The sequence below is a fragment of the Calidris pugnax genome, unplaced genomic scaffold, assembly GCF_001431845.1.
Source record: "Calidris pugnax isolate Ruff unplaced genomic scaffold, ASM143184v1 scaffold127, whole genome shotgun sequence".
NCBI lineage: Eukaryota > Metazoa > Chordata > Aves > Charadriiformes > Scolopacidae > Calidris > Calidris pugnax.
The window spans coordinates 2277961-2292455 of NW_015090883.1; the positions used below are offsets into that span (position 1 = coordinate 2277961).

Sequence of the window (14495 nt, forward strand, 5' to 3'; positions counted from 1 at the left end):
AGAGGGCTTGAAGAACTGAGGTAGCATATAAGTAACAAGGGCATATTTCATGATTAAAGACTTATCTGTTGCAGACTGATTGCTGGATATGGATATCCTTAGTTCATTCATGGTAAATCTGACTGAGTATTTATAACCTCAATAACTGAACCTGAAAACATAACCTACAGTTACCTTCTAGGATAGACAATATATTTCATGCCCCGTCTCTACAGAAATCCGGTTTTGCAGGTTAAACAATCAAAAAAATTCAGTCCCTCCACCAGCTCAACTAATCACCCAACTGCTTTTGGCAAGCCAAAAGCCACAACGAATTCACAAAGCAGATAGAAGGCATACAGCAGTAAAGCAATCGAGGTCTCTAACACCAGGCTAACCACCAATAATCAATGCTCATAGGAAGCATGTGAGGTTGAGGAAAAGTTAGAATCTTATTGAAGAGGTCTTCAGACATTTGTTCCCCTTCAAAGAACTACCTCATTTTACTATATTTCTGTGCATAAATCTCCTAATAGTGCTTGTTTCTGATTCTTTCATTTCTGAATGAGATAATGTTTACAGGCGGATAGAGCTGTTCCCCCTTACGTCAAACTACAGCTACACAGCATTCCTACAGCATCACCGTTGTACACCAAAGACTCCACTGCATCTTGACTTACACTCGCTTCTAACCGAATTGAAATGGGCTCATGAATCCCAGTCATGGAATTTCATGGAATAGGTACTGCACCACATAATAGTCAATTACCAGATCCAAACTGCCCAGTAGCATGAAGTGCTAACAACTAGTCAGGGAGCATGGTTTGGCACCTCAGTATCCCTTTAAGCGTCACGAAGGCAAGCTGTTTTCCCTAGATTAACTCACAAGGAAAGCAACAACAAGCAGCACCACGTGATTTACCTTGGCTAAACAAACATGAGATTTGTGCAGCCTAATTCAGAAGTCGCAACAGAATCAGTATCAGCAAATTAATGCTTTATACACTATAATTCTAAAAGAAAGCCTCAAAGATAACAGAGTAGATTCCTACAAACTGCACATTTAGAATTTGAATCTTCAGCTACACCAACAAATACATGTATTTAAAAAAACCACAAACTAAAAAATAAGCATTGTTGCAAACAAGTCTCCCAAAAGCCTACTTTGGAAGAAGCCACTTGTTCACCTTTTATGTGCAGGGCTCCAGAATTATAGCTGTGTTCAATTCCTTTGACTTTAGTGAGAAAAAACCTGAATGGGTTTCCTCCATTCAACAAATCCCAGGTATCTTGGGCTTCACTGGGAGTTTCATCATATTCCTCTGCTTTCTGATTCTCTGGGAGTTCCTCATCTTTGCAAGGATTCAGAGGATGTTCTTTGGGTGCATCACACTTTTCTTCTTTCACCGTTTCTTTGTGGGCATGCTTTTCCTCATCTTCAGCCTCTTCATCACTACTAGAAAGACACCAGCCTGAGCCTTCTTGGCTAGTTCTCTGTTTTTCTGCTGGAGGTATTTCTGTAGAAGTTTTGTTATCACTGAGTTTCAGGGGAGAAGCTTTTCTCTTGTGAGCAGCTTTCCTAGCTTCAGAGCACGGATATTGTGGTCCACTCGTTCTGCCACGTGTAGCATCTAGTGAAGATGTAGATGGTTTTTCACTGTCAGAATTTTCCTCAGTACTTTCATCACTGCTAGACACTGTCCATTTTCCGTGTGCTCCTTCCTGAAGCATGTTCCTAGGGATTAAAAAACAAAACACAAAACAAAAATTGTGCATTTTTGCTATGCTCAAGTCTGTTTTCCTTCCTAGTTTCCCATTTGCTTATTACTAGGGAGCTTTGCTTTCTGTATTTAGCAAAGTCTCCATGCGACTTCTGACTGGGGAAAATTTCCTAGTGCACAAAGACTATTTGTTTCTGTGCCTAGGAAACAAAGAAACACGTGCAGCGGGAGCCACCATCAAGTAGGAAGCAGCTGAGGTGCAAAACTGCGCATGGAAAGCCGCCTACAGCAGGGGAACGTAGGAGAAAGCATTTCAAACGCGAAGAGAGTAATTTGCATCATACAGCTGTTTCTCATACCGACCCTACGGCCTAGGGGGATAGCGCTCTCTGCTGAAGAGACACGGGAGCACGGAGCCGGAGCCACGGCCGTTCTTCCCGGCTGCCTCTGCGGGACCACAGCTCCCCTCAGCCAAAGGCGGCAGGAGGCCTGCCCGCCGCCGCCGCCGCCGCCGCCGCCTCCTCCTCCTCCCCGACCGAGGAGCTACATACAGCCAGGACCGCTGCTCCCGCCACCTTCCCCGCCGTCCCGCGAGGAGGGCGGAGCCCGCGGCCGGGGCGGGGCCAGCGGCGGCGCGCGGCAGCCGCCACCATCCCCTCAGCCAGCGGCAGCTGAGGGGGCGCGAGCCAGGGCCCTAACGGCCGCCACTGCCGCCCGCACCGGGACCTCGCGGGTCGCGCCGCTTACCCCCAGCCGCTAGTGCCTACCCCATCCCGCTCCGAGGCGGTACAACGGCTTACCCTCAGGCCCAGCCGCCCAGGCAGCGCGCCCACAGCTGGAGGTGAAGAAGAGAAGGCCGTAGAGCCCGCCTACCCCGCGCGCAGCCCCGCCCCCTCCCCTCGAGCCAATGGCGCGCGCCTGGTTTTAGCCAATCGGCGCCGGCGCCGCGCGAGCCCCCACGAGAGCCAGTGGCGGCGCTCGCGCCTGTGGGCGGCCTGAGGGGAGCCGTGCCCGCCTCAGGGGGGTGAGGGTGGGGGATCAGTCCCTCCCTCGGTCTGGTGGTCCCTGAAGGGCTTCTCTGACCCCCTGGGGCACACGAGGGGACTCTGAGGCAGCTCTGGCCCTTCTGTCAAAGTTGCTAAAGAGGCAAAGGAGTCGAGTTTTAATGACCGGAATTAATCTAATAAGTCATTATTTGGCCTTAATATTTGTTGAGGGCAGGTGCAGTATTTGCATAATCGTTCATTCAGCCCGATGTTAATTACTGTGTCTGAAGTGCCCCGCTAATGAGATAACTGCATGACGACTTCGAGAATGGAGTGGGAGGAAAACAGGTGTAAAACTAATCAAAGTAAGCACACAGAGCAGGCTTTGATGTGGTTTATCTACCAAAATGAACTGTCTTGGCATTTGGTTCTCATTAATTTATTTCAAGCTTGTTAACTGCAGTTAACAAATAACGTATCTTCTGTCAGCATGCAATAAAATTGGCAAGCTACACCTAGAAAGCCATTAATGAAATCTCAACTTGTGTAATTTTATTAGTAGCTTTCTGCAGAGTTGCATGTAGTGCTTCTTCCTGAAACAATCTGTGGATATATTCTTCAGTACTATGAGATTAAATGTTTTATTACCAACCCTGCTGAAGGGAAACTTGCAGGGGTTTTTAATGTTATGTGCATAGTTTCTTGTCTAAGTATAGACTATTCTAACAGTATTTATTTTTTAAAAATACTTCAGAAAATTTGATGGCTTCTGACTCTGCTTGCGTTCCTGTCTATGTAGTGACTTCACTGAGAGAATTAAACACGCATTTTTCAAGAAAAAAAATTCAAGATCTTTCAGAAACAAATTTAATGTGATTTGATTTCTAGAAGTCTTTGCAGTATATTCTAAGTTTGCAAAAAGCCTTTTCACTCTAAGCACATAAAATGTAGAAATAGGAAAACTTTAACTTTGCAAGAATTTAAAATTAAATGGACTCAGTCTGTTTTCAGCTACCGTAACAGAGTCAATGAACAGAGTTCTGTGTGAGATGTTACTAATCTTCAATGTTTTTTTTTTTTTAAATAGCACTGATTATTTGGCAAGTACCTATTTTATTCTTCCCATAACAATTATTCAAAGTAAAAGATATTAGGTCAGGTTTATTGTTTTTTAATGCAAATCACTTTCTCTAGGTTTTTGAAGCATGATAAAGATAACAAAGGCTATTTAGGCAGAGAGGGCTTTAAAGTTGCTATAGCAATGTTGTTTGGTTATAAACCCTCAAAGGTACATATTTTTTCATTTATATTCTGAAGTTCTAGTTTATATAGATGTCCCACTATTGAGAACTCTGTGTACTGACTGGTCTGCCCTAATTGGAGTGGATTACTCTAGGTTTGGTAAACAGAAACGCCTACAGATTCTTGAAGTAATTTTCTTGTCTGGGGGTATTTATTTCAAAAGAAAATAACCAAACCCTTACCTCTCCTGCTGCAGACTGGGATGAGCAAAAGGTTGCATTATATTTCACACGTGTACAAGTTGTATGAAATAAGTGACGTGCTGAGCTTGTTGCTGATAATTATTGGTTTTTGTTAGTGGTAGATTCCATTTCTTTACTCAGTGGTTTCAGCAGATGTGAAACTACTGCATGTCCTAATAATTAACATGTGTTCTCAAAGATATACCTCGTAACAGTTGGGTGTTTTAATCTTCACTTCTCTAATACAAATCCATAGTTGTTATGAAAATCTTAACAAAAGAAAGGTTTACTGAGAAATCACGTGTTGAACACTCACAGGAAGACACAGGATAAATTGTATGGCTCAATGTAGTTCTGTAAGTTTCGTTTCTACTCTAGTACTGCAAGTGATTTCAAAAGAGGAACACACATGCAAGATTTCAAAATAAATGCATATATGTTTCGAGTTTGTCTTTCTCATGGCAGGTCAATACAAGCTTGACCAATATGTTATGAAGACTATTTAGCACAGAAATTACAAGTTTTTCTTCTCTAATTTGAGAAATCTTCCCCAAGGACCCCTTGTGACTTTTTTTTTTTTTTACTTAAATACATTTTTTGGTCTTAACAAGGTCATAAACAAAATTTTGTCTGTGAAAATTTAAAGTAAAAACCACATAAATGTTTCATTGCACTGAAAGTAGTCATCTCTGCTATGTTTCAGCTGCAGGTAGACATTTTCTCAATGAGCTACAGCCAGATCTAAAAATAATTTCTACTTCTAAAATTAGACTTAACTGTTGAATTATGAATCTGAAAATGCTTGGCTGCCTCTCATCTATCTTCTCCTATCAGTTTTTACTGTCATGCAAAACTTAGCCATTCTGTTAAATTCCCTGAATGTTTTTTTTTTTTCCAGTAGGAGTTCTCAAAACAGCTTCAGGCATTCAGACAAGCACAGGTTCTGTGCATAAGTCACTGATGGCTCCTGCTTGGAAAGAGAATAGAAGTGGAGGGCTCCCAGGAAGAAAGGAGGTGCAGGTTTAGTTATTTCTTCCTGAAAAGGTGCCAAGTCGCACCTGCTGTGTCTCCAGGCAGTGCTGTGACCACCTGGCTGTAGACCATTTTGTCTGTGCAGCTGCACAAAAATTAATTAAAAACGTTTGTTCCAGGGGTGATTCTGTTGCCTAGCGGTTTTGCTGCCTCCTTAAGTGGGCCCAGCTCCAGCAACTGTTGCTCTTTACCCAATGACTGCGCACTGTGAAGTGCTAAAAGATCCCTGGCTAGACACATACTTTCCTTTGTGGCTTTTGCTAATATGCATTAACTGTGGTTTATGGCACAGCCACATCTTTTGCTTTTGCTGGTGGCTAGGCCTTCTCAGTGCTCCTTTCGACATTTTGGTAGCTTTTAGTCTAGTTCTGAGAAACGCAACTTTTTATGTGCAGCAGATTGAAACTAAACACAGAAGTTACAATCCTAAAAGTTAATTGTTAGGATCCAGTTCTTGAGCATGGTATTGTGCATTTCACTTTGTTGTCAAAATTATGAAAATCAGAGACGATAGTAACAGTCCTTGTATTTCTTTGGAAATCACTGAGAACAGCCCTGGCAAGTAGAGTACTTTCTAGAACTTTTCCAAGAAACAGGGAATGGTGTGCACACATTACTTCTTAAAAGATGAAACTGTTTCCTCTACTACACTCCACACTGACAGAAGATTTTTAGTAGAAATAGCAATTATTTAGCATCATCGACTGCAACCACGAAACTGCATTTTTACTAAATTGTTGCTGCATCTGTTTGGGTTTTTTTGGTCGCGTTTTCATTTATTCTATAAATTGAAAGTAATACTAACTTTCTCCACTAGATGTCATTAACGAACTCTTTACTGGAGAAGGTGGGCCCTAAGACTGAATTGTATTCCTACACTAATTGCTCTTAGAAAATAATTTATTACAACAATTCTATGTTATTTTTTATAAAATATTATTTTTGCGTGGTTATTCATAGTTCTTACTACAGTTTAAAGTTAAGCCTTCTGAGACAAGTAATTAGGAAAACATGAAAATAGAGATTAACCTGATTGTTGGACTGATACTGTAAGTATATTTGATATATTTATTAGCATATAAAAATCATAATTTCTGGGAACTAGCACCATTGTGGGAACCATGTTTGTGGGATATATGCTTTTTCCTTTGGAAGTTTGGTTCACTGATCCTCTTTTCCCAAAAGAACTGGACTAAAATGCTGTCATATTTCAACAGCCATCCAGCTAGCTAACTGCACCTAATTCAGGTGTTAAGTGTTTCAAATGGAAAGGGTCCTGCAGAAATAGCAGCCATGAAAATACGTCATTTCCCCAGCTGAAGTTTCATTCCTGGTACTTTTATATTTAGACCCAAGTAAAAGCACTCCCTACGCTATGCCTGGGAGGCCAGGCCCACAGAAATGCCCAGTGTTTTCCCTGACCCACATCAGGACAGCAGTAGGTCAGCGTCTGCTGCTGAACAAGATGCCAACAGCAGGGCAGTCTGAGCTCAGGGCTGCCTACAACTTCCAGCTGCTCTTTTGGCACATTTTATCAGAACTTTCTAAAAAGGATTCCCTAGTCTATTTGCATGCCTGACACAGTTGATGTGAAAGGTGTTGCAGGGCAAATGGAACATATAGTCTTAGGTTAATTGGCCATGGCATGTTTGGCTTGTCCGCTCTCCAGAGTGGAGTATGCTTAGGTTGCACTAGAAGCTGCTAATGTGTTGTCTCCTCCCATGTGAGTTGTCTCAGTGCTGCAACTATTCTAATAAAACAGATGTGGGGGTTTGGACTCATGAGCACTCAGTCATGCCAAAAAGCAATATAAATATTATATAAATATACAAAGTGGACCTGTGCTTTCTTGGATATACACTCCCATGCTGTTCCTCACATTGTTCAAAGATCTTTCGCAGTGATCTCTTGATCACCTCCTAATTCGGTTCTGAAAAGCCTTTTTTTTGTTTGTTTGTTTGTTTGTTTTCATCATGTCATTTAGCTTTTTGCTTTTTGAATCTTGGTAACACGCTATTCTTAGTTAGTGATCATTAGTGAATCTTGGTAACACACTTAATAATATGTAAGTGTCAGTCTTGTGATCATATCAGATAAAATTGTGAGGTAAGACCCTATCTAAGGACAGGAAAGGAAGTAGATGATACATAAAATGAGACAGTAGTGGATTGGTTTCAGGATAGTTGTGGAAGCTGCATGATGCAAACATCTTCTTAAAATTTCCTTTTAGTTTATTTTTCCTATACCTTTTTGTTAAAGTTTTTATTTTAAACAGATTTAGCAAATTAATTTTAATCAAACTAGATTTCAGGAAATAGCTGGTCTTCTACGGGAAGTCTTCTCAAAGTGGCATTTCTTAATAGCAACATTATGTAGATTAGTGATGAAGAAAGGTAATTAGTAGTTTTTAGTATTCGGGTTGGTAAAGTTTTTTGATACTGTTCCACTGTTTACTTGGGCAAATACTGGAGTCTTACATCACAGTTCAATAAATATCTCTTTCTGTAACACCTTCCCATTTCTATAGTTTTGTTTGGTTTTTTTCTTGTCCTTTACCTTATCAGTTATGCCCAAACATCTGTTTGTGGGGTCATGTGGTAAGTCTTATTGGAGAAATGATTCCTATGAAAAATGAAGTGGCCAAAAAATGTAGTTGTTTTTATGAACAAGTTCCCTCATCCCTTTTGTCACATGGCCCCGCAAGTATTTGTATTGATACATTTGAAAGGTGTTGCAGAGGCTGGTTCTGTTTATTCCAGCATTGATGCCAAAACCCATGTTCATTAAACCACACCCTTACTTGTAAATCTTTCATTTAGGCAACAAATACAGAAGATTTTACTCATTTTTTTTTCAAGAGAACAACCATATATGAATGCCTGGATGAAAAATAGTGAACTAATATATAAAGATAGATTATGGATTTGTTAATACCTAATTGGCTTGCATATTTTTTTGAGATGACCTTTTTGTGTGTTGAGATATCTTTACAGCCTGTTCTAGTAGCACATAAATTGTCAAGTTGCAAGATCAATGAATAGGCAGCACTCTATTATAGGAGTCATTCTATAAAAGGAAAATTGTATAGTACAATTTTCTGGGCTCGTTATGTTACTCTGAAAGAGAAAAAAAATAAATGGGTGGAAAGCTTATATTGCTTTTTATGGTTTCACTTCCATAGTTATCCAATTGAATGGAAAGCTGTTCATGCAGGCAAGTTCAGTGTGTTTAGGCAACCTCTGTTATTAAAGAAATTGTGCATGTACAGAACCTAGCAGTTGAAAGCAGCAAGTCTTTGTAATCCTGGAAATTGAGACTGTAACAGTTCTTAATGTACGATTTTTTTTCAAGAAGAAATAAGGAAAGAAACACCGGAAATCCATAAGCTTGGAGTTTAAGATTTGAATTGAGACAGCAGGTGGAGCTGAAGGAGTTGTCCTTTTGAACCACTGCAGAAAGAATAGGATATGATTGAATCAAAAAAGAAGTGCAGAGCTTTTGTTATGTTATTTGATAAAGAAAAACTCCTGCAGGATAGAGTGATGATGCCTTCTAAAGAAAACCGAGTTGTTTAAAAGGAGCATAAAGCATATATTAGAAAGTTATAAGAAAGAAATATTGGTCTCTTTAAATATTGAGGTGAAGTAGGATTTTTTTTGCCAAAAACATATGTATCCACAGAATTTTTATATCCAGATTTTTGCATGTTTCATGGGGAGGTCTGAAGTTTTGAGGGGCAGACTTTTGTTTCTTAGTTTTTATGTTTTAATTTGATTTTAGAAGAAGTGATCAATTAAGTACTTCCAATCTAGGCTTGCATTTCAATTTCTTTCATTTTCAGTTCATTAAAAGGAAAACATAGATGTATAAGTAAATATTTTCATATAGTAGTGTACAGGAGGAATAACCAATCCAGTTTCACATTCGATTCTATTACAAATATCATAGGGATCTATATCTGAGTTTATAGATAATTTCAGAGTTCTCTCATTCCTGGGAATGATGCCAGACAGATTGTTTATGCAGCATGGATCTTTATCCATGGCGTGCAAGTGCTATTGACTTAGAAAAGTCCACATTTCTCTCCAGTGCAAAGAAACATGAGATGGCAAGTAAGAAGAAAAACATAAATGGAATCATTATACTCAAGTGTAGAAAATATGTAAGAAAATTTAAACAATATTGAAATATTTGCATGATTATGATTTAACTTTGAATACTATTATTTCAGTTTTATTTTTGTGTTTATTTATTTCATTAAAATTATTCATAATTTTTAGACCACAGTTGTACAGATTTTTAAGGAGAAAAATAAACCTGACTTTTTTTGCAGGAGTCTTTATTTATATTTTACATTTTCCTAAGTCTATTAATTGAAATATTTTGAAATCTCACGAGTGCAAAGAAGGCTGCACAGTTATACAGTAACAAAACAAGACAAATATCTACAGATCTTGATTTTCTCCTAAATATTTGGAGTATTAATTTAATTCTAAAATAATTGAGTAAAACAGAACACCTGCAGGAAATAAAAAAAAGTTAAGATGATGTTCTGGATGCTGCAAAGTAAAACAGCACCAGCGTAACGAAGATCATGATGATATTACTATAAATGAAGTTGGGATCAATAGGCTGCAGCATCCTAGAAAGCTCTGGATTGTCTATTGTACTATGAGCTCCTCCAGCTGTTAAAAGAAATCTCCAGCCATTCACCCTGCCTACTTGCTGTTGCTACCTCTCATTATTTCTCTGTTACTCATACTCATATATTTCCACTCATTTATGCCACATATTTTACATATTTCTGTCCCTGGTGATGGCTATAGATCTTTTTTACTTCTCATGAGAGACCAAGGAAGGGAAATCAAAGCAACAAGGATTTTTCTCTCATTCTTGATGGGAGGCAGATGTTGTGATTCTTTTTCATTCCTGCTAGACAGCAGAGGATCTCCCATCATCAAACTGAAAAAAGGAAAACTTCATCAGGAGCCTCTGAGCTGTTAGACATTCAAATGATCCTTTGCTATTTTCTTCCTGACCTGAGATAGGACTGTGGTCCTTGAAAAGAGAGAAAGTGTAACATATGGCAAATCAGATGCTGGGATGATCAGATAGGCATCCACTCAGCTTTTTGCCATGAACTAAAAGTAGCTTTTGAAGTGTTATTTTTAGAGAGTTATTTCAAAGGAATTAACTGTTTCAAGCACTGTGCTTTTGTTTCTCTTGCGATCTGCTGCACACAATCTGCAATAGCCCTGTTTGAGATGCTTTATTTTCCAGTTGAATCTGGAAGTGGATTCACAACCTGAGTGACTGATTGATTGATGTTACTCTGATATAAGGTATTCAGGAACTTAAGTCAGCAGCAAGATTAAACCGAAGGAGAATCTTTTTATGAAAGAAAATTTTTGAAACACAATGATTAGAGTAACGAAGATAGATTTGAAACATAAATTTGCATATTTTAGAGTATGTGTTTTCAAAGTTTTAGAGCTCAGATTTACAATTCAAAATGTCTACTTTTAAAGTTAAAACTTAAATAAGAGTTGCAGATGTTGTAGGCATAGTACATTGAACAGGGTTCACAGTAGCAAAAAGGAATTGTCAGTATAAAATCTTTCTTAGACTGTTCTATATAATGTAGGCATGCTAAAATACTTTCCACATAGAGGAACTTAAAGGGTGTATAATCATTTTGGAAATGTGAATTGATTAGCTCACATGCAAAGAAAATAGTATTAAGTAGTTTAAAAAAACCCTTGATTTGCACTGTTTTTTCTCTTGCCTAATCTAGATTTGAAAAATAGAGGATTTTTGACGTTTGAAGACTTCAAGAAAGCCTTCAATTCTGTTTCTGCTAAGTTATCTGAAAGAATCATAGTTCAAGCCTTCAGGTAAGACTAACAAAGACATCTTTATTCCTGGATAGCAGGGTTTTTGTTGTATATATTTCAGTTAATTGAAATGATTAGATTCTATCATGCAACTGGAGATATAAGCTTCAGCACATTACTGTTTCAGTGCATTATGTTCACTATATTATAAAGATAAACAATGTGTAAATAATAATATATACTGTATGAATACAAATAATAAAATAATAATTATAATTAAAATGATAAGTATTATCAGATACAGAAAGTAATTTGTTGTCTGTAATGTTTTGTAAAAAGCCTAAAATTATCTACTTTTACGTTTTCCTCCTTAATCAGGAAATCTCTATTCAAGAGCTGTCTCTTGAAAAATTCAGTTAAACTGTAATGCGTATTGCAAAGCAGTACTGGTGAGATTTCTTGCAAGGTGAGATTGGTTCAGAAGTGGAAGAATAAAATTTTGAGAGTAATTTGCAGATCATAATTATTTTTCCTCTGCAATTGCCAGTAAACATTATTTAAAAAATGTTTTGGAAAACATTGCATTGCAAAGTGTAAAACTTTCTTTCTGTGATGTGATTTATTTGGAATTAACTCAGTCATTGAGAGAATGCCTTCACTTTTGAAGACATGGCATCTGATAGCTTTCTGAGCACCATCTTTAAAAGGTGGGGTTGGATTTTGGGTTGTTACTCTTTTTTGCACTTACCTGGAGTCGTGGTACAGAACGTTATCGCAGAAGAGGAATTGGTCTGTACGTCTTTCAAGCCACTGGCATACAATGACAAAATCAGTGTGTAGAGTGCCTAAGGTCTTAGATGACACTCTTGTGTTTTTGCACTAAAAATGTCACATATTTTGAGGAGAATAATTACTTTGAGAAGGTTTGAAAAGGTATGTGGTATATTTTTCTTATGTCCAAGTGATTTTACTATCACTTTTGGTATACTGTCAAGAAATTAATAGGAAAATGTAAGTAGAATAGCTTGAGATGTTATCCTTTTTTTAATATTTTATTTTAAGGACTTCTGTGAAGGGCCTAATGTCCAATTTTTCTGTCCAGTGATTAAAATGTTCTGCTTGAATATTAGTGCTTTTTAGGTCAGAAAAGCATACATAGTTGCTGTTCATACTGGATTATTTTGCATTTTCACATATATTTTTTTGTTATATTTCTCATTTGAAAAAATGTCAGATAAGGCTGCTTCATAATGTAAAATAGTTCTGAAAAATGTTGGCCCATCTTTCTGTCAAAGAAACTACCAAATTTTGAATTTAAATTTTAATCATGATAAATTTATAAATGAAGGAAATTTCAGCCAAATATTATGGTATACGCTGTATCTAGTAAAGAAGACATGTCACAATCAACAGTAGCTCTAATGCTAACATTATTACAGTCCAGCAAATGAAATTTAGGATTGCATATTTATAAATGAGGTGTGAAACCTGAAAAGAAACATAGGTTCTTTAGAATTTCTTTATCAAGAAGAAGCTTGCATGTTTGTTTTGCTGGTCTTGAAAGAAATTGCACAATTAAATGGTATATTTCAAGCTTTGTCGAATTGTTGTATGAAAAAGGAGTTTGCTGCTTACCTATTAAATGCTGTCTCCAAACCATGTCATGTACTGGGGTATTCCTTTAATTTGGAAGGTTGGATGTATTATTTTCTTATACTTTAAATGAAGTAAAATGCTACAGAATAAGCTAAGTCTGTGGTTAGTGTCACAAGGGCTAAAAGAAAAGTGAAGTAGTAAAAACAGTTAAAGGCACAAACATAATATTTAGCTTCTCTGCTTACCATGTAGAGCAGGGAATTATTTTCTGTTATGGAGTGTAATTGTCAACATATTCTTAGACGTATAAATGAAATAAAAATTAACAGGGGTATTCAAGCTATGAAGAAAACAAGGAAGGGAGAGTATCAGTAATTGATTTGCATTAAGAATGAAGGACCCCATGGAAGTAATTTAGCTTTCAGATCAAGTAGACTTGATTTGTAGTTGTACAAAATGCTCATAATGAGGCATCCATACACGTTGAATTGATTTTAACAAACTTAAGGCTTGAAAATGGAATTATTGTATTTATCATTCATATATTTTATTAATATTAAAATAGTCTGAAACTGTTTAATATAATAGAGTAAGAAGCTAAGGAATAACAGATTATTTTTCTAACCTACCTGTACAACAGCTGTTATGCTCAAAATCTTGTTATGTCTGCAAAGGAGACACACCTGCTACAAAAAGCCAAAATTTATTGTTCTCTATGGAAATCTTAGCAGTCTAGTCAAAGAATTATAAGTAGTACAGATTTAATAACTAAAAAAAAAAGAAAGAAAAATAAAATAAAGAATACTATGCTGCAAAAAGTCGCAATGTGGTTAAATATGTTATATACCTCTGATTATATACCTCCGAACATCTACCTCTTTTTCCTTTGTTATTCTCAGTCTTCCACTGTCCCTCTTGGTCTGAGGTTAACAGGTTCAAGGCAGGCATGGGATGGTGAGTTGCCATTACCCTGACTTCTTTACAAAGAGGAATATGACAGTCATATCAATGTTTTCTTCTCTCTCATTCTAGCATAAACTTTGGGTCATTTTTACATATTTTCCAACACAGTTTATGTCTTCCTCTTTCTTCATTGATTTGCAAGCCCGCGTTGCATCCAAGTTTACTTTATATAGCACGTATTGCATATTTTAGATATTTGCTCATTGCTCTCTTTGTCATCCATAAACCCACTTTTGTCTGCATTGGTGAGTTGTTTATTGTCTTGGTCCTCCAGCATTAGCCTGTGGACTGTATCTTAACACCCCATGCCTGTCCTCCTCTATACTGTGCTGTGCCTTTACATCCGAAGGCCTCTGCTATCACACCATGTCTGTATTTCTCTACATCATTATCTTAAAGTCATAAATATTTTATTTTACATAGAAGAAATTCTTGTTACTACTGTCCATATAAAGCTGTATTTATACTGTATAAAGATAAGAAGAACAAACTAGGCCTAACCACCTGGTCCTTAAAAGCACTGCTGTTACAGATAAAGCAAGCAAAAGCTCCAGGCAGGTAAAACAAATTCAAAGTCTGACAAGACTCATTCTTCAGACCTTGCAAACTCAGTGCAGAGTTTCTGGCCTGTTACTAGCAATGGCTGCACTGTATTTACTGGAATAACGGGTTATGAAACATAGTTAATATCGCTACTTTACTTTGATATTGTGTATTCTTTTATAAATGTGTAAAGATGTAGTGAATGAATTTGAATTGGTGGTAGAGCTTCAGGATGGGATGGTGTTAAATGTTCCATTTTTTGAAAGAAAAAAGATGCCTCATTCAACAGTGTTTCTAACTGAATTAAGTGGGTGTTTTGGGATTTTTTTATTTCTTAATTCCTTTGGCATTGTACCA

General features: G+C 37.4%; 2 protein-coding genes across 3 annotated transcripts in view; one reads left to right on the forward strand and one right to left on the reverse strand.

The window, feature by feature from the left end:
* TDP1 (tyrosyl-DNA phosphodiesterase 1) overlaps positions 1-2592 on the reverse strand; it is a 40457-nt gene extending 37865 nt beyond the window's left edge. The window contains exons 1-2 of one of the 2 annotated variants that reach the window (XM_014947087.1): positions 2501-2592; positions 1167-1714 (exon numbers count right to left, since the gene is read on the reverse strand). In XM_014947087.1, coding sequence (XP_014802573.1) covers positions 1167-1710 — 544 coding nt within the window. In that variant the 5' untranslated portion in view covers positions 1711-1714; positions 2501-2592. Of the gene's footprint in view, positions 1-1166; positions 1715-2063; positions 2233-2500 lie in introns of those variants that run through there. The other variant, XM_014947088.1, reaches the window with a different exon arrangement.
* Positions 2593-3014: 422 nt separating this feature from the next.
* Positions 3015-14495, forward strand: part of EFCAB11 (EF-hand calcium binding domain 11) — a 58456-nt gene continuing 46975 nt past the window's right edge. The window contains exons 1-4 of the mRNA XM_014947009.1: positions 3015-3034; positions 3881-3974; positions 4185-4281; positions 10997-11096. Coding sequence (XP_014802495.1) covers positions 3015-3034; positions 3881-3974; positions 4185-4281; positions 10997-11096 — 311 coding nt within the window. The remainder of the gene's footprint in view (positions 3035-3880; positions 3975-4184; positions 4282-10996; positions 11097-14495) is intronic.